Source organism: Neoarius graeffei, chromosome 12, assembly GCF_027579695.1.
Source record: "Neoarius graeffei isolate fNeoGra1 chromosome 12, fNeoGra1.pri, whole genome shotgun sequence".
NCBI lineage: Eukaryota > Metazoa > Chordata > Actinopteri > Siluriformes > Ariidae > Neoarius > Neoarius graeffei.
In genome coordinates, this window is record NC_083580.1 from 18,645,151 (window position 1) to 18,664,051 (window position 18,901).

The window sequence follows — 18,901 nt, forward strand, 5'->3', positions numbered from 1 at the left end:
ACAGCAGACCTTAATGATCTAGAGATGATCTGCAAAGAGGAGTGGACCAAAATTCCTCCTGACATGTGCGCAAACCTGGTCATCAACTACAAGAAATGTCTGACCGCTGTTCTTGCCAACAAGGGTTTTGCCACCAAATACTGTCTTATTTGCTAGAGGGTTCAAATACTTATTTCACTCAAAGAAATGCAAATCAGTTTATATCTTTTATATGAAGTTATATTCTGGATTTTCTTTTTGATGTTTTGTCTCTCACAGTTAAAATAAACCTACCATTAAAATTATAGAATGTTCATTTCTTTGTCAGTGGACAAACTTACAAAATCAGCAAGGGATCAAATAATTATTTCCTCCACTGTATGTCTTTCAGACAGCCAGGAACAAAAGAGAGAGAGCTGTGACACCCCGTTTTGTGTGTGTGTGTAAATTACTAAAAGTCACTGAAAAGTGCTAATAAAGTGCAGCATATCTTGAATTGCAGCGCCTGCTTCCAGTTCCTCATTGACCCCTTCCACAAAGCTGTTACAGCTACTATCTTGTATAATACAGTACATTATGCACAGGGTTCAATAGACTGTACAGCTTTTGATACTTGCATGAAATATGGGTTATGGATTTATGTGCAATTGTACAGGAACTGAATAATTTCTTAATTGCATTTAACCTAAAAATAAAACAAAACAAAAAAATCCAAATGTTCACCCAAGGTCCTATAAAATTACTGCAGTGAAAATAAAAATAAAAATGCACTTAACGTAATTGTTTACAAGGTATGCAAAGTCTAAATAAAAGTTTTGTTTTATTTATTAACATCATGCCCAGTAATTATATTCATTCAAATATATGTCAAAGAAAATATTCTGATTGTATGCAAACAAGGGAATAGTTCCTAAAATACTAAAAACAGTAAAATGCTATATATAACAAGTAAACATTCCAAAATCATCAGGTTGTACATTATACACAATGTTTGAGTTAATTTTCTCATGCACATAACTAGATGTATCGCTCTGGATTGTCTTACAGTACCAGATAAGACGATATTAATCTAAAAAGAGGAAATGGGACTTGTCATTAACTGGGTGGAAATAATAAAGCAGGAAGGACTTATTTGTAGTTTTAGGTGTAGAGTGATGGGAAGGGAAGCTCCTCAGTCGGCTGTAGCCTGTGTGTAAAGAAAGAGAATATCAATCTGAAGAAAACAGATTTGCAAATTGGTCATTGTGATTAGCCAGACAAGTCTAGTGTATTGCATCTAAACTGCTCCAAGGTTTCAATAAAGATCATTGACTTTTTATTAATTTTTTTATTCAATCAAGTTGGAAGCACATAATTATCTAAAGTGATTCTGGATGCTGTAGCATTAAAATTTCCCTTCACTGGAACTAAGAGCCCCAAACCTGTTCCAGCAGGATGATACAAAGTGAGCTCCATGAAGACATGGTTTGCCAAGGTTGGAACAGAAGAACTTGAGTAGCCTGCACCTCAACCCCACTGAACAGCTTTGATGTGAATTCAAACACCAACTTAGTGCCGTGCCTGCTTGCCAGACATCAGTACCCAAGTTCTTCTGGTAGAATGAACACAAATCTCTGTTGAGGTCATGGTCCAAACATCTAGTAGGAAGTTTTTTTCAAAAGAGTGGATGCTGTTATAGCAGCAAAGGAGGGACCGACCCCTTATTTGATTTGGAATGGGATATTCAATGAGCAGGTGTCTACATACTGTACTTTTGGCTATATACCTTTGGCAGAAAGACCCATAAACAAGCAGCAACTGAAGGTGGCTGCAGGAAAAGGCCTGGCAAAGCATCTCAATGGAGGAAACTCAGCATCTAGTGATGTCCATGGGGTCCAGACTTCAGGCAGTAAATATTAAAAGTATTAAAAATAATCCTTATAGCTGTATAACTTTTTTTTTTTTAGTTTGTCCAATTACTTCTGAGCCTGTGAAAATTAAGGGACGATGAAAAATGTTTGTAATTCCTAAATGATTAATATAATAGTTTTTCGTAAACCCCTTGAATTAAAGCTGAATGCCTACACTTCAATCACATATTGATGGATTGATGGCTTAATTTCAAATCCATTGTTGTGGTGTATGGAGGCAAAAATTGTGTTACTGTCCATTTACTGACTCTACATTTAAGATCAGAACATCACTCATTGCATATATTATACAATTTATATATTAATTTTAGATCATTTTCATGCAAAGTGCCAATGGAACTGTAGCTACATACATTAGTGCAGGGCTTTTCAAAGTGTGGGGCGCCCCCCCGGGGGGCGCCAGAGTTCTTCAGGGGGGGCGCAACGTGAGAGACAAAATGGATCGGTTTTTAGTACCGAAAGCTACAGTGAGTGAGGAGACAGAGTCTGGGCCAAGCAAAAAAACAGAGCCTCCAGGATGTTGCGATTTGCAACTTCAGCGCAAATTCAACCAATCCCCGCGAATTCAGGGCGGTGTTGCAATTATATCCAATCACCGCAACTTTCCCGCAAATTTGACCAATCGTTGGCGTCGTCTTGAGGTGACGTCGACAAACTACCTTCCGCCTTACTTCCGTGTGTTCAAGAGAAGCAGCATGCGCGTCGTGTTGCCAGATTGGACGATTTCAAGTGCATTTTGGCGGGTTTTGAACATATTTTGGACTGGAAAATGTCAGCAGTATCTGGCAACACTGAGGTGTGTTATGTTTACAGTGAAGGACTGTGTGCACTTTATTTTTTTTTGTACTTAATACAAGAAGTTAATGGATGCCAACATTTTTGCCAAAATGGTATTTTATTTTCCATTGTTTAGGCAGCTTCAGCATCATACTGTGAGATTCTGTTCAAATTGTTTTTTTTTCTCTTCTATGAAGCCTGAGCCATTTATTTTATTAGTTTATAATTATTGTTTAATTTAGTCTTCAGGAGAGACTGCCTGCACACAGTACTAGTATTAATAGTTTTTTTTTTCTTACATGAAAGCTGAGGCATTTATATTATATTTTAAGGTAACTTCATGTTGTGCTGTGAGGTTCTCTGCACTTTAACTTTTGAACCAACAGGTGCATTTGGAGAAGTAAAGCCTATTTTTCTGCATTTTTGTAGTCCTGGTAATCTTTTATATTGGTAAAGTTGTTTATAGGACCATTTCTCTTTGTTTTTTAAATCAATAGTTTTTCAGTAATAACTTAATATTTAACATATCACTCAATTTTAATCACAAAAAGAGAAAATCGCAACAATTTCTCGCAACTTTCACTTCCTCCCGCAATGTAACCGCAACAAAAACCTAAAAAACACCGCAACTTTCATCGCAATTTTTTTGGAAAACACCCCGCAACATCAGACATTTTAGCCCACAACAATCACAAAAAAGGCCAGCGGAATCCTGGGGGACTGGAAAAAGAAGGAAGTATGACCACGATTATTTAAAGTTTGGATTTTCCTGGACTGGATCTGAAGATGCTCCACTGCCACAGTGTGTTGTCTGCCAAGAGATGCTAGCTAACGATGCTATGGGATGTTTAAAATGTGTAAAACAAGATGTTTTAAAAAGCACAGATGTTTAAAATGTGAAAAAGAAAAAAATAATGTGTACAACAACCATTTTTTAAAAAATACGAATGGAACATTAAGTATAGCAACAACAAAAATTGTAAGGGGGGGCGCTGTTGTTTATTTGCTCTCCGAGGGGGGGCTGACTCTCCCACACTTTGAAAACCCCTGCATTAGGTGGGGTTTACATTAGACCGTATCAGCGGATCATCAGATTAACGTTTTTAAAACAATTAGTGTGCACACAGCAACACCAATACACGATTCGCATGCACACAGCAACACCAATACACGGATACGCTCGGCTCCGCAGGCATCCTGCGCTCCAAATCACTCCGCCCTGAACAGCGAGTGCCCTCTGGAGGGTGCGCACTCCGGCCCTGCGCAGCTCACAGAGAGCACGAGTGAAGTGCACAAGCCACGATTCGGGACTGAGCCGCTGTGTGTGTGATCCCAGCGCATATCACTTACCACTTGCAAGTGGAAGGATGGCAAGCCTAAAGACAATCATAACTACACAAGGGGCAGTATTTGCATCAGTATTTGCAGTATTTTCATACTTTTATACTCTTTAATGAAAGGTGATACAAGGCGGAAGTCCGCGCCATTTTTCAGCAGTCGCGTCACATGACCAACGCCAGCGAATCAGGAAGGTGGATGTCACAGTGACGTTGTCCAATGACGACGCCAGCTAGAGCTCAGCACAGCGTATCCGCGTATTCTCAATGTTTACACAGCACCGGACTAGACACGATCTGGATTGAATACGTGGACCCTGGCGAATTCTCGTTTCCCGGCGTTTCCAGGCGTTTTAATGTAAACGGACAGTGCATCCGCGAAGAAAACGAGACAGATACGGTCTAATGTAAACTTGGCCTTAGTGAGTATGCAATGCTTTCTCACCAGTTCTCAGGGTTCCAGCACGTGTTCTCGGACTCCATGATGTGGAAGGTGTACACATGACGTGATGCATCTGAGTTGTTCTTGGCACTACGGTGGACCACTTCACCATGGATTAGAATCACATCACCTGCATTAATTATAAAAATAATTATAATTATTGAAATGATTGCTGGAAATACATGCCCATTTATATTAGCATAGAGAGGGATCCATGGACAGCAAGACAGGATTGTTGGAACCTGGACCTGTATTTTGAACTTGGACTTTTCAAGTTGGCAATTAGCTTAGAAAATGTCACAATGAGTTTAATAAGGCTGTCGGGTGATCAGCACATGAAGCGTAAGCACTCAGCAGCATAGAGAGACATAAGCAATGGTGTTCCATGGTCCTGATAGCACAGAACTATTGCATGGCCTGTCATATCTGGCCCACAGAAAGAGAATATTCTTGACTGATCATGTTCACTCAAAACCTGCCAGAAAGACTGCTCTCGAACATACAGATCAAGCCTGAATGGATCTGAAACAAAAATATAGGAGTCGTTCTGGCAGACAAGTGTCAACAACCTTAACATACAGCAATTGGGGCTTTAGGAAAGCTTGATGCCAGTTTGCACTGCATGACATTGAAGATTTACCCTGACACCACCCTCTGGATCACCAGCAAAATCATTACTCATGCAAGGATTCAGTGTTCAGCCATAAATTAGTTCCTGAAGGCATCTTCAGTGATTATAGCTCCTAAAAGAGAAGGAAGTTGCAAATTTGCATCGAATACAAAAGTTTCCACAAAGGAACAGTGTTTAAACTGGAAAACAAGTGCTGGTTCTCCCTTTTTGTCATATTCTTGTACGTGTGGTTTTAGCCAACCTTTAAAGTAATTTTAAAACTCTGTAGTAAGCCACTGTTTGAAGTATGCTACATATTTATTTAATGAGGAAGACAGGATTAAGAAGATACAGCGGTGCTTGAAAGTTTGTGAACCCTTTAGAATTTTCTATATTTCTGCATAAATATGACCTAAAACAACATCAGATTTTCACACAAGTCCTAAAAGTAGATAAAGAGAACCCAATTAAACAAATGAGAAAAATATTATACTTGGTCATTTATTTATTGAGGAAAATGATCCAATATTACATATCTGTGAGTGGCAAAAGTATGTGAACCTCTAGGATTAGTAGTTAATTTGAAGGTGAAATTAGAGTCAGGTGTTTTCAATCAATGGGATGACAATCAGGTGTGAGTGGGCACCCTGTTTTATTTAAAGAACAGGGATCTATCAAAGTCTGATCTTCACAACACATGTTTGTGGAAGTGTATCATGGCACAAACAAAGGAGATTTCTGAGGACCTCAGAAAAAGCATTGTTGATGCTCATCAGGTTGGAAAAGGTTATAAAACCATCTCTAAAGAGTTTGGACTCCACCAATCCACAGTCAGACAGATTGTGTACAAATGGAGGAAATTCAAGACCATTGTTACCCTCCCCAGGAGTGGTCGAACAACAAAGATCACTCCAAGAGCAAGGCGTGCAATAGTTGGCGAGGTCACAAAGGACCCCATGGTAACTTCTAAGCAACTGAAGGCCTCTCTCACATTGGCTAATGTTAATGTTCATGAGTCCACCACCAGGAGAACACTAAACAACAATGGTGTGCATGGCAGGGTTGCAAGTAGAAAGCCACTGCTCTCCAAAAAGAACATTGCTGCTCGTCTGCAGTTTGCTAAAGATCACGTGGACAAGCCAGAAGACTATTGGAAAAATGTTTTGTGGATGGATGAGACCAAAATAGAACATTTTGGTTTAAATGAGAAGCGTTCTGTTTGGAGAAAGGAAAACAATGCATTCCAGCATAAGAACCTCATCCCATCTGTGAAACACGGTGGTGGTAGTATCATGGTTTGGGCCTATTTTTCTGCATCTGGGCCAGGACGGCTTGCCGTCATTGATGGAACAATGAATTCTGAATTATACCAGTGAATTCTAAAGGAAAATGTCAGGACATCGGTCCGTGAACTGAATCTCAAGAGAAGGTGGGTCATGCAGCAAGACAACGACCCTAAGCACACAAGTTGTTCTACCAAAGAATGGTTCAAGAAGAATAAAGTTAATGTTTTGGAATGGCCAAGTCAAAGTCCTGACCTTAATCCAATCGAAATGTGGAAGGACCTGAAGCGAGCAGTTCATGTGAGGAAACCCACCAACATCCCAGAGTTGAAACTGTTCTGTATGGAGGAATGGGCTGAAATTCTTCCAAGCTGGTGTGCAGGACTGATCAACAGTTACCGGAAACGTTTAGTTGCAGTTATTGCTGCACGAGGGGGTCACACCAGATACTGAAAGCAAAGGTTCACATACTTTTGCCACTCACAGATATGTAATATTGGATCATTTTCCTCAGTATGTAAATGACCAAGTATACAGTGCCTTGCAAAAGTATTCATACCCCTTGAACTTTTTCACATTTTTCCACCTTACAACCATGAACTTAAAAGTTTTTTATTGAGATTTTATGTGATAGACCAACACAGAGTAGCACATAATTGTGAAGTGAAATGAAAATGATAGATGGTCTTCAAAATTTTAAACAAATAAAAATCTGAAAAATGTGATGTGCATTAGTATTCAGCCCCCCTGCGTCAATACTTTGTAGAGCCACCTTTTGCTGCAATTACAGCTGCAAGTAATTGTAGTATGTCTCTACCAGCTTTGCACATCTAGACACTGAAATTTTTGCCCATTCTTCTTTGCAAAATAGCTCAAGCTCAGCCAGATTGGATGGAGAGCGTCTGTGAACAGCAATTTTCAAGTCTTGCCACACATGCTCAATGGGATTTAGGTCTGGACTTTGACTGGGCCATTCTAACACATGAATATTCTTTGATCTAAACCATTCCATTGTAGCTCTGGCTGTATGTTTAGGGTCATTGTCTTGCTGGAAGGTGAATCTCCTTCCCAGTCTCAAGTCTTTTGCAGCCTCCAACAGGTTTTCTTCCAGGATTGCCCTGTATTTAGCTCCATCCATCTTCCCATCAACTCTGACCAGCTTCCCTGTCCCTGCTGAAGAAAAGCATCCCCATAGCATGATGCTGCCACCACCATGTTTCACAGTGGGGATGGTGTGTGAAGGGTGATGAGCAGTGTTAGTTTTCCGCCACACATAGCGCTTTGCATTTAGGCCAAAAAGTTCAACTTTGGTCTCATGTGACCAAAGCACCTTCTTACACATGTTTGCTGTGTCCCCTACATGGCTTCTTATGCCTGTCTTTCAACAATGGCTTTCTTCTTGCCACTCTTCCAAAAAGGCCAGATTTGTGGAGTGTACGACTTATAGTTGTCCTGTGCACAGATTCTCCCACCTGAGCTGTGGATTTCTGCAGCTCCTCCAGAGTGATCATGGGCCTCTTGGCTGCTTCTCTGACCAGTGCTCTCCTTGCTCACTCTGTCAGTTTAGGTGGACGGCCATGTCTTGGTAGGTTTGCAATTGTGCCAGACTTTTTTCCATTTTTGAATGATGGATTGAACAGTGCTTCTTGAGATGTTCAGAGCTTGGGATATTTTTTTTATAACCTAACCCTGCTTTAAACTTCTCCAGAACTTTATCCCTGACCTGTCTGGTGAGTCCTTCGGTCTTCATGATGCTGTTTGTTCTTCAGTGTTCTCTAACAAACCACTGAGGCCTTCACAGAACAAGTGTATTTATGCTGAGAGTAAATTACACACAGTAGGACTCTATTAACTAATTAGATGACTTCTGAAGGCAATTGATTGCACTGGATTGTATTTAGAGGTATCAGAGGACAGGGGGCTGAATAATAATGCACATCACATTTTTCAGATTTTTATTTGTTTAAAATTTTGAAGACCATTTATCATTTTCGTTTCACTTCACAATTATGTGCTACTCTGTGTTGGTCTATCACATAAAATCTCAATAAAAAACTTTTAAGTTTGTGGTTGTAAGGTGGAAAAATGTGAAAAAGTTCAAGGGGTATGAATACTTTTGCAAGGCACTGTAATATTTTTGTCTCATTTGTTTAACTGGGTTTTCTTTATCTACTTTTAGGACTTGTGTGAAAATCTGATGATGTTTTAGGTCATTTATGCAGAAATATAGAAAATTCTAAAGGGTTTCACAAACTTTCAAGCACCATTGTAGCTTGTGACATCAGGAAAATCTGAAGTAAATAAAGATGCTCAGCTGTTTGCATTACATTCTCTACCAAGGAAGATCACTGAAGATTTGACTGGGCCATTTTCCATGTATTATATGCGCTATATCCATTAACAGCCATAAACTACTTTACCAAATGGCCAGAGGCTTATGTACTGCCCAATCAAGAGGTAGAGACTATTGTCAGTGCTTGGGTCCAAGGTCCACTACAGTTTTTTGAGTTTTTATATCAGAGATCCCTCTTTCTTTCAGCTGCTCCCACTCACCATAGCGGATCCTGATTCGCATATTTTGATTTGGCATTGGATGCCCTTCCTGATGCAACCCTCACCAATCTATCCAGACTTGGGACCGGCTCTAAATATGCACTGGCTTGCGCAACCACCATGGCTGGATATTTTTACCTAAGCTGCATGTCTTTGAACCATGGAAGTAAACCACTGTAAACCCATAGAAAGAACATGCAAACTCCACACAGAAAGGCCCCTGTCAGCCGCAAGGTTCGAACCTAGGACTTTCTTGCTGTGAGGCGACAGTGCTAACCAATGCACCACTGTGCCACCCCAGTATTTTGGCAATGATTACAATGATTCATTTATTAAAAAAATGACACAGTGCTCTTTTTAACTGTTCTGTGTTGTTACAGAATGTCCATGAGACCCGAGTCTCAGGACTCAAGTTTCAGAACAGAGGAGTTTGAGTTTTCCAGTTTGTCTGTAACATGACAAGCAGTGGTTTGTTTGTTTGTTTGTTTTGTTTTTTGTCCAATAAGTCTCAATTCAAATGAGAAAGACTATTATTATTTGGAACAATACACTATGTAATTCATTAATACATAAAGAAAAATTTGAATCACTGGCAAATCACTGTGGTAGAAGGGGGTGATAATGGTAATGCCACTTCATGTTAGGCCATATCACACCAGCCTAACGTGGATGATTTTCCCATTACAGCGTGCCCAGTCCTGTTTTATTTCTTACATACATGAATGAAGATGGTTGTTATTAAGCAGACATTTTAAGCAGAATGTTCCTGATGCTATGGATGTGGACAACAGTAATCTGAATAAAAGTTGATAGGTGCAATATAGCTCAACATAAACTCAGTAGAGAAAAATATTAAATATAGTTAAAGGCAGCCATAATGAAATGAAGTTTTAAAGAACCCACTACACAAACACTACCGAAGTGTAAGACTCTAACCTTTCTTGACAGGTGCTGGTATGAAGAGACCATCATCATAATTTTGTTCTCGACCAATGAAGTCAGTCAAAGGGAATGTGCCTTCTGGGGTTCGAACCATCCGTCTGGTGATTCCATCTTTTATACACACATGTGAGAACACACCTCATGTCTATTACGTCTCCAAAATGTACACTCTTATACTACAAATGGCTGTCTCTGAGAATAGACCAATCCTGCTAACGAAGCATGTATGTGTGTTGGTGTACTAACTCCTGTGTGAGCCTGGTATGAACCACAGGCAGCCGTTGTCAAGGGTTGCATCTTCTAGAGCGATCCACACCCCCATCACTTGGCCCAGAGGCTCCGTGTACAGGAAGGTCGCATCCTGATGAGGCATCACTAACAGGTCAAAAGGTTTTATTAGATCAAAGTTCTCATTAGAATTCATCCTAGCAAGTTGGTATATTGAATAATGTTACACTTAGTTTATAATGTTACACTTAGGTATATTGAATAATGTTACACTTGGTTTAACTCTCTCTGTCCCTGCAGTGTATTATGATAAATTATGGCACAAATCTCTTCACCAACTAAAACGATAATGATGACCAATATTTAGTCTTACTAGAACAGATTTTTGGTGTTCAAGTATTTTAGACAGATTATACATGAGCTTTAGATTTTGGGACAGAACCCATAATATAAACCCAGTGACAGACTAATTAAATTTTGAGGGGAAAGCGCTACATAAATTATAATAAAAATTAAATATAGCTGCAAGTGGCTGTAGTCCAAGCAGAATCAAAGAATTTGCAAACAGTGGTGTAATTAGAAGTGGTTCAACATCTTCAACAGCATTAGTGGCCAAGTACAACTACATACAATTTCAAATTTTTAGCGTAAGTGGTTCTAATTAACCACTTAACCACTGCAATATTTCAGTTGTATCACCCGTATTGACAAAATGTCACAAAACTTGATGTGCTTCCGAGAAATATGATGGTGATTAAGTTTCATGAAATTTGAACTTTTATATCACAAGATATTCGCCATAGAGTCAATAGGGAGGGAAAGTGAAACACAGCGATCCTAGTGGTAGCGTTCCTAAGCTGAGAGCCATACTATTGAAAATCCCATAGACCCGATTTTTTAAAAAAATCCCACGAAGTTATGACATGGAACTTGTACACCCCCCAAAATATGTTGTATATGTTGGGATTATCTACTAACTGTGAAAGTATCAGGTGAAATTTCGCTGTCTTTTAAACGGTCGAAATTGCGCCTAACCTGTCAGAAACAGACTACAACCAAACTGTTTAGTCAGAGTCGCTCATATTACGTCAGCAGTAGGCTTGATAAGTTTTGTTCTTCATACTAGCCCTTACGAGTGCTGACAGCTCTCCCTGTGAATAGCGGCAGTTGACTACATGCCCTGATCTGTAATGGTTATCCCCACGAGGGATGCATTTCTTATTGGTACAGAAATACTCCGCCAACCACACTATACAAATCGGCATGTTGATGTAGGCTACTCGCCGGCCACTACCTGCTACAGATTTGGAAAGGCGCTAGACTTGCGGTGACGTCACATACGTGACGTCGGGCCCGTGTAGTCTTTGATTGGTTTATTAAAAAAAACATTCAAAACAATTCAAATCGGTGGAAAAAATAAAGTAAGATTACCAGGATCGATAGAGCTGCCCGACATGCACAACATATGTAAGCCATTGTCTTAACTTTGAAGTGTAACCCAAAATGTAATTTTTTGAAAAGATATTCCCATTCATTTTGCCATAGAGGTTGGAACGCATCTAGTAGGGGGCGATGAGATTACTTTCCCTCCCTGTTGGGGCTATGTCTTAAGATTTAATTGGCTCATAACTTTGAAATGGCTTGATGAATCAAAATTATTTTTACAAGTTTTTATTGGCATGCTATGTAGATGATATACCCCAAATTTCATGCAAATCAGACAAACAGTCAAGGAAAAGTTGGAAAAAATACATTTTGACAAATATTGACTGCTAAAATTTGATTGGCTGTTGTTGGCCATTTTTGTTGAGTGAGCCAGTTGGTACTATAGGACATATTAACAAATGTGGTCAACTAAAACCACATTTTGCTTAAGTGGTTCTTGAGATATTGAAATATGTTATTTGGAGTGCCCCCTATGGACAGAATTTTACAAAATTTGGCATGCATCCAAAGATTGTGGGATTGATGCAGGACATCAAATTTCATTAAATTTGAACCTTTACATCACAAGATATTGGCCATAGAGTCAACAGGGGCCATGCCATGAAAATTTTCCTGGGCTCATTTTGAAATAGGACACATCAAAATTATTTTTACAACTTTTTATCAGCATGGTCTGGAGATGAGGCATACCAAATTTGTGACAATTGGATGAAGTGCCTCAGACAAGGTTGATTTTTTTTCCTGTCCTTTTCATGAAATTGAAATGGTGGGAAATGTTAGTGGTGGAAGCTGGTGGACATAGACCCATTTGATATTCATATTTGGTATATAACTACTATGTGCCAATAAGCATGAGCCTATACATTTTCATTAGATTGGGCATACACAATGGTAAATATTGGCTGCTGAAATTTGATTGGCTGTTTGGTGGCCATTTTGGGGAGGCAGCCATTTGGCACTTTAGTAAATGTAGGTAAATGAGGAGACGTACAAGTCCAGCAAATTTCAGATTTTTAGGTTAAGCAGTTCTTGTGATATGGACACGTGTCCATTGTAGCACCCCTATGAAAGAAAGTTCACACAGTTTGATGTGACTCCAAAGAATGTTGTATTGATAGTGGGTAACACATTTCTTTAAATTTGGACCATTATATCAAGATATTGGCCATACAGTCAATATGGGCCACATCTTCAAAATTGATCAAAATTCTTTGTACAACTCTTTGTCAGTATGGTCTGTAGATGATGTGTACTAAATTTTGTGAGAATTGGATGGATGAGGGGTTCCTGAGATATGATCAAAAAACAATTCGACCATGAAGAGTTGTGAAATATCCAACCAGAATTCTGCCAGAAGCTTGTTCATGATAAATAAAAATGTTTGGTCAAGGTGAATCTTGCGAAGAGACATTTTACCCAAATATTAGGTGTGCTGTATGTATATTTCTGACCCTGTATGTATAATTTTGACCCTGTGTTGATTTCAGAAAACCCAAAGAAAATTAAAGCTAGTGTTTTTTTTAATTAAAGATGTATGCTGTACAATCATTCTGCCATAGAAAAGAACAGTTCAAAGAAATTACTGAAAGCCCAAATATTGCCATGACATTCATATCCAAGATGACATTCATGTCACTGTATGTAAACTTCTGACCACAACTGTAAATGTTCAATAAGGTCATGATACTGATATAAAGCACAATCTCATACCTTCTCCACCAATACCTGGTTGCTTGAAAAAAAAAACAGAACTGTTATTAGTCAGCCATATAAGGCATGATCTGTCAATCATTCTGAATATACTGTAATTCCAAAATCAAAATGTCCTCAAGCCTAAAATTCAACTGTCTTACAAATGTATTAAATGTACATAGATACATATTTTATAAGTACCAAACTATAATTTTAATATCAGGATTAAAGATCACATCCATTCTATATTAATAAACATTCATTTTAAAATGTGGATCAAAGACCTTATACCTTCAGAATGTACTTTACATTTTTTTCCCAAAGCCATGATCAGCGAGTTTAAATATGTCCTAAATTAGAACATACTAAAATAAACATACTTTTTTTAAAAAATCTTAGACAGCTAAAATATTGGAAATGCTTAATAAATATGAAATAACTTCAAGACAAAAGATTAGATAATTTAGCTTGTACTAAAGATTAATATTAGGCCCAAGATTAATGTAAAAAAACAAACAAACAAACAAACAAACAAACAAAAAAAAAAAACCCTTGATACTAGACAGCGAAATTAAAGATCAAATGTTTTAGAAACACTGAAATTTTATATTACTATGCAAATTGTATAACCAAGATCAAAACACTGCAGCTTAAAGGGAACATGCCATGGAAAACTGTTTTGTTGTTTTTGAAATAAGATATGTGGATCGGACTTGAGGAAGACCTTAGCAAAATAATTGTATATGGGTGTGGATAACAGAGTTCTTATTTAAATATGTTAGCCAATCAGAGCAAAGCTGCACTTTAACAGGAACTTGTTCTTGATTCTAAGATTCCTGTTCTTGGCTGGCAGGAGTGGAACCCAATGTGGTCTTCTGCTGTTGCATGCTGAGATGCTTTTCTGCTCACCACGGTTGTAAAGAGTGATTATAGGAGTTACTAGATCCTTCTTGGCAGCTCGAACCAATCTGGCCATTTTCCTCTGACTTCTCTTATCAACGAGACATTTCCACCCACAGAACTGTTGCTCACTTGACGTTTTTTGTTTTTCGCACCATTCTGTGTAAACTCTAGAGACTGTTGTGTGTGAAAACCCCAGGAGATCAACAGTTTCTGAAATACTCAACCTAGTCCATCTGGCACCAACACCCATGCCACAGTGAAAGTCACAGAGATCACAATTTTTCCCATTCTGATGTATGCAGTAAACATTAACTGAAGCTCTTGATTTGTATCTGCATGAATTCATGCATCGTGCTGCTGTCAAGGGATCGGCTGATTAGAGAACTGCATAAAACAGCAGGTGTGTGGGTGTTCCTAATAAAGTGGCCGGTGAGTGTATTTACATATTTAATATTTAAAAGATACAGTCACAAAACCTGCCTGTCTTATCCTATACAGTTCCCATACCATGCTAAAATGGCATGAGAAAAAATAACTAAGGCTTTTTTTCAATTAAATTTTTTTTTTTTACAAAAATTTTACAAACTTTACAAAAGCATCTGAGGGAATAATATAAAATAATTGAAAAGTGTATGGTATGTCCCCTTTAATTTTAAGTCAATTCAAATACAACCAACTTTGAGATTAAAATCAAAGATCAGTACCTTAAAAATATACATGCTCTGCAAAACAACAGGACTTATAAGACCCAGTTTTTTAGCCAAGTTCTACACAGAGAGAGAGAAACACCACAAGAGAATGAACAATAAAGAAGAATAAAATTTCATATTATTTATACATGTATTATACCACAGTGCTGTTGAATGCTCAATTTCGATCGGTCAGAATGTGCCACATAATAAATGAAAAAACTTTTTTTTTTAATATGACGTCTCTTAGAAGACATTAATTGGCGTATCCAATGTCAGTGCTTTGTAAAAGAAGCAAACCTAAATTTTACATTTTTTTGACCCAGGAAATTCTTCAGGATGGGTGGCTTTGAAGTTTCTCCATAACATGACAAGCTACAAACTAGAGGCCATCTACGAAGATACTACTATAACCCTAGTTGAAAGACCTGATGATAAATTTTCAATAAGCACCGGAGTCAGACAAGGAGGCCCAGAAAGCCCACTCCTGTTCAACCTCTGGATGGACTTTGTGATGAGAGTATTCATAAATGAATGTCAGAAAGAGAATGTTAACTTTGTTGACTTTAAATATAGAGTAAGATCGACTGCCACAACAAGAGAAGTGCGGGGCCAAAAAACATATACTGGCATAAATATTTGTGACTGAGTTGGATATGCAGATGACCTGGAGTTGTTTTTCCTTGAAAAAGATGCTCTATAACAAGCATTAATCCTACTCAATCAAATCTTCCAACAATACCATTTGAAGATCAACATCATCAAAACAAAAACTATGATATCCAATTACAAATATTTCAACAAAGATGCTCCATATCCAACTACTATCATAAGCCTAGAGAGTGTTCCCATTGAAAATAAGATGATATTCAGGTATCTGGGTAGTGACATCAAATATGATGAACCATCCACAGGTGATGCTGAAATAACACTTCGTATCAGTCTAGCAGAAGGTAAATTCCAAGAACTGAGGCAAAAGCTTTGGAATTTCGACATCAGCCTGGCCACATGTATGCTATTCCTGAATGCTTTTGTTAGGAATAGTCTTACTTACTCAGCACAAACATGGAACTTAATGGCTGTGCAACAAAAAAGAATTAACAGCAGTTATTTGCTCAGAAATGGCTACACAAGGAAAGATGGAAACTACCCAAAAAGAAGTACGGACCAAAGATAGCAATACCACAGACAAGCACGATGAAAATATTGAGTTCCAATATCTCATCTCATCTCATTATCTCTGGCCGCTTTATCCTGTTCTACAGGGTCGCAGGCAAGCTGGAGCCTATCTCAGCTGACTACGGGCGAGAGGCGGGGTACACCCTGGACAAGTCGCCAGGTTATCACAGGGCTGACACATAGACACAGACAACCATTCACACTCACACCTACGGTCAATTTAGAGTCACCAGTTAACCTAACCTGCATGTCTTTGGACTGTGGGGGAAACCGGAGCACCCAGAGGAAACCCACACGGACACAGGGAGAACATGCAAACTCCACAAAGAAAGGCCCTCGTCGGCCACGGGGCTCGAACCCAGACCTTCTTGCTGTGAGGCGACAGCACTAACCACTACACTACCGTGCCACCCTGAGTTCCAATATCATTACCCTCATGATGATCTCCTCCGCATCTGTAAGACCACCTTAATAACTGACTATACAGACACACTACAGTCAAGATACCTAGCCCATGTCAGTCAACAATTGATTCTTAGCATAACCAAACAGATGTTATTTAATGTTGACAAGTATATAAAAAAAGGCCAGCCATCAAAAACACTGGAAGAGAGAGTACTTAGTGCCCAAAGAATATCTGCAGATGAATTCTACAGAAAAGCTCTTGAGAGAGTTCTAGATAAGATCCCAATGGATCCCTCTAAATCTACCAACAATAGATAGAGATAAACTCATACATATACATGTACCTAGAGAAAAAAGGGGCTGGTGAGAGAACGACTGTTTATAACTGTTCTAATGCAAGTGATAACAGGAACAAACTTGTTTTGTGTAAGTTCCATAACACTGAACATAACCATAAATAAACGCAAAGTATGACATGTTGCTCTTCTTTAAAAAAAAAAAAACTTTGCAAACTGCTGTCAGCAGAAAATCATTAATGTGAGCCATTTCATATTTGACAATGTTATGCACACATTTCAGAATTATAGAAACAGAATAATTGTAGTGTTTGTTTTCAGATAAAGTACTACAAGGACTGTCAGATGTCGAAAACCACACATTGATATCTGCAATAATAAAAATTTGACGGCAATGAACATGGGTCAAAACTGCTACAATTTCATAGATTTTTTGTCTCATTTTTTCAATGAGGAAAGTTGTACATCTTCTGTATTGTAATATAATATGATTTCAACTTATTGGATGCACTGTTTGTGCTAGTGTATTGTATTTCTTCATCTTTCAGGCTGAAGTACACCATTTTGTTGCAAAATATACATCTTATTGGACCACACATGAAATGTCTGCAGTGTGACAGATTTACTACGGAGATATTTTCTGTCAAATTTATCGAGCTCATGACGTCAAATTTGCATTTAATATCTAGTTTATAATGAATTTCTCATCTACAAAGTATCCAGATGGGAAAAAAACAAATACGTTCACAATATAACTTCCTAATACTACGGAGGTATGATTCAAAATGGTATGTCAAAATGACAAAAATCTCTATAATGTCCATAGGCCCCCCTATGTACACAATGCTGAGAGACATACAATGAGCTCAGTACAATAACTATGAAGGGTCTTTGGTAACAACACAATATGTCTATATGGTACTTGGAATGTCTTGCTGAATTACAAAATGCAGGACAATTAACTCACTGGCGGCACGGTGGTGTAGTGGTTAGCGCTGTCGCCTCACAGCAAGAAGGTCCTGGGTTCGAGCCCCGGGGCCAGCAAGGGCCTTTCTGTGTGGAGTTTGCATGTTCTCCCCGTGTCCGCGTGGGTGTGCTCCGGTTTCCCCCACAGTCCAAAGACATGCAGGTTAGGTTAACTGGTGACTCTAAATTGACCATAGGTTTGAATGTGAGTGTGAATGGTTGTCTGTGTCTATGTGTCAGCCCTGTGATGACCTGGCGACTTGTCCAGGGTGTACCCCGCCTCTCGCCCGTAGTCAGCTGGGATAGGCTCTAGCTTGCCTGCGACCCTGTAGAAGGATAAAGCGGCTAGAGATAATGAGATGAGATGAGATTAACTCACTTGTAGTGTCCGTAGGCCCCATGTTATCTCATACAAAGAGTCAATTACATACGTAAAAAGCTATAGGCAACTTATTGAAGTAATCAGGAAAAATCATTGTATGTGACAGAAACAAATACACAAGGAACTTTTTTCGTGATATTTGGAAGATTTAATTACAGTTCATGTTAGGATTGGGGACTGTCTTGGCCTCTAGAGGCCGCTGTTATTGCTTTATCTTGTCATGTTTGTTTTGGCCTCTAGAGGCCGCCACCGCTTCTGTGTTTTGTGTTTGTTTTGATTGCCTGTTTCCATGTGCCTTTTACCCCCACCTGTTCTTTATTTCCTGCCCCGCCCAGTTTCTTAATTTCCCTGTGTATAAATACTTCCTCAGTTTGGTCCCTAGTCACGGAGTCTTTGTGCTATGTTATCACTAGAGACCGCTGTTCCGTGTTCCTTGCCTTTTTGGACTTTGTATTTACCATTTTGGATCTTCTGAGCGTTTGGATTTTTGCCTTTTCTTTTCTTATTTTTTGGCTTTTTGTTTTGACTTTGAACTTTTGGATTTTTTAAAATTTTTTCCCGTATATCTTCTGAGCGTTTGGATTATACTTTTGTTTTTTGCCTTGGATTTTTTGCACTGTAAATAAACCTTTTTTTTTTTCCTACTCTACTTTTGCCTCACTCCTCTGCACTTCAGTCATTCCCCTGGTGGCCTAGTGGGGGTTTGCTGGATTACTACACCAGCGACCCGGGTTCAATTCCCAGCAAAACCCTAACAGTTCAAAACACCACATGCTGAGAATTCTGATCTTGCTAGAATTAAAACAAAGTATTGGGATAGTATTGCTTTTAAAAATTGTAGACCTGAAGATTGTTAATCAGAACATGAAAAGCATATCACAT

General features: G+C 38.7%; 1 protein-coding gene across 2 annotated transcripts in view; it reads right to left on the reverse strand.

Annotated features, from left to right (window-relative positions):
* Positions 1-827: 827 nt before the first annotated feature.
* phyhd1 (phytanoyl-CoA dioxygenase domain containing 1) overlaps positions 828-18,901 on the reverse strand; it is a 61,073-nt gene continuing 42,999 nt past the window's right edge. For both annotated transcript variants that reach the window (XM_060935613.1, XM_060935611.1), the window contains 6 exons: positions 14,807-14,869; positions 13,218-13,239; positions 10,080-10,208; positions 9,828-9,944; positions 4,449-4,575; positions 828-1,165 (listed from right to left, as the gene is read on the reverse strand). In XM_060935613.1, the coding sequence (XP_060791596.1) occupies positions 1,120-1,165; positions 4,449-4,575; positions 9,828-9,944; positions 10,080-10,208; positions 13,218-13,239; positions 14,807-14,869 (504 nt within the window). In that variant the 3' untranslated portion in view covers positions 828-1,119. The remainder of the gene's footprint in view (positions 1,166-4,448; positions 4,576-9,827; positions 9,945-10,079; positions 10,209-13,217; positions 13,240-14,806; positions 14,870-18,901) is intronic.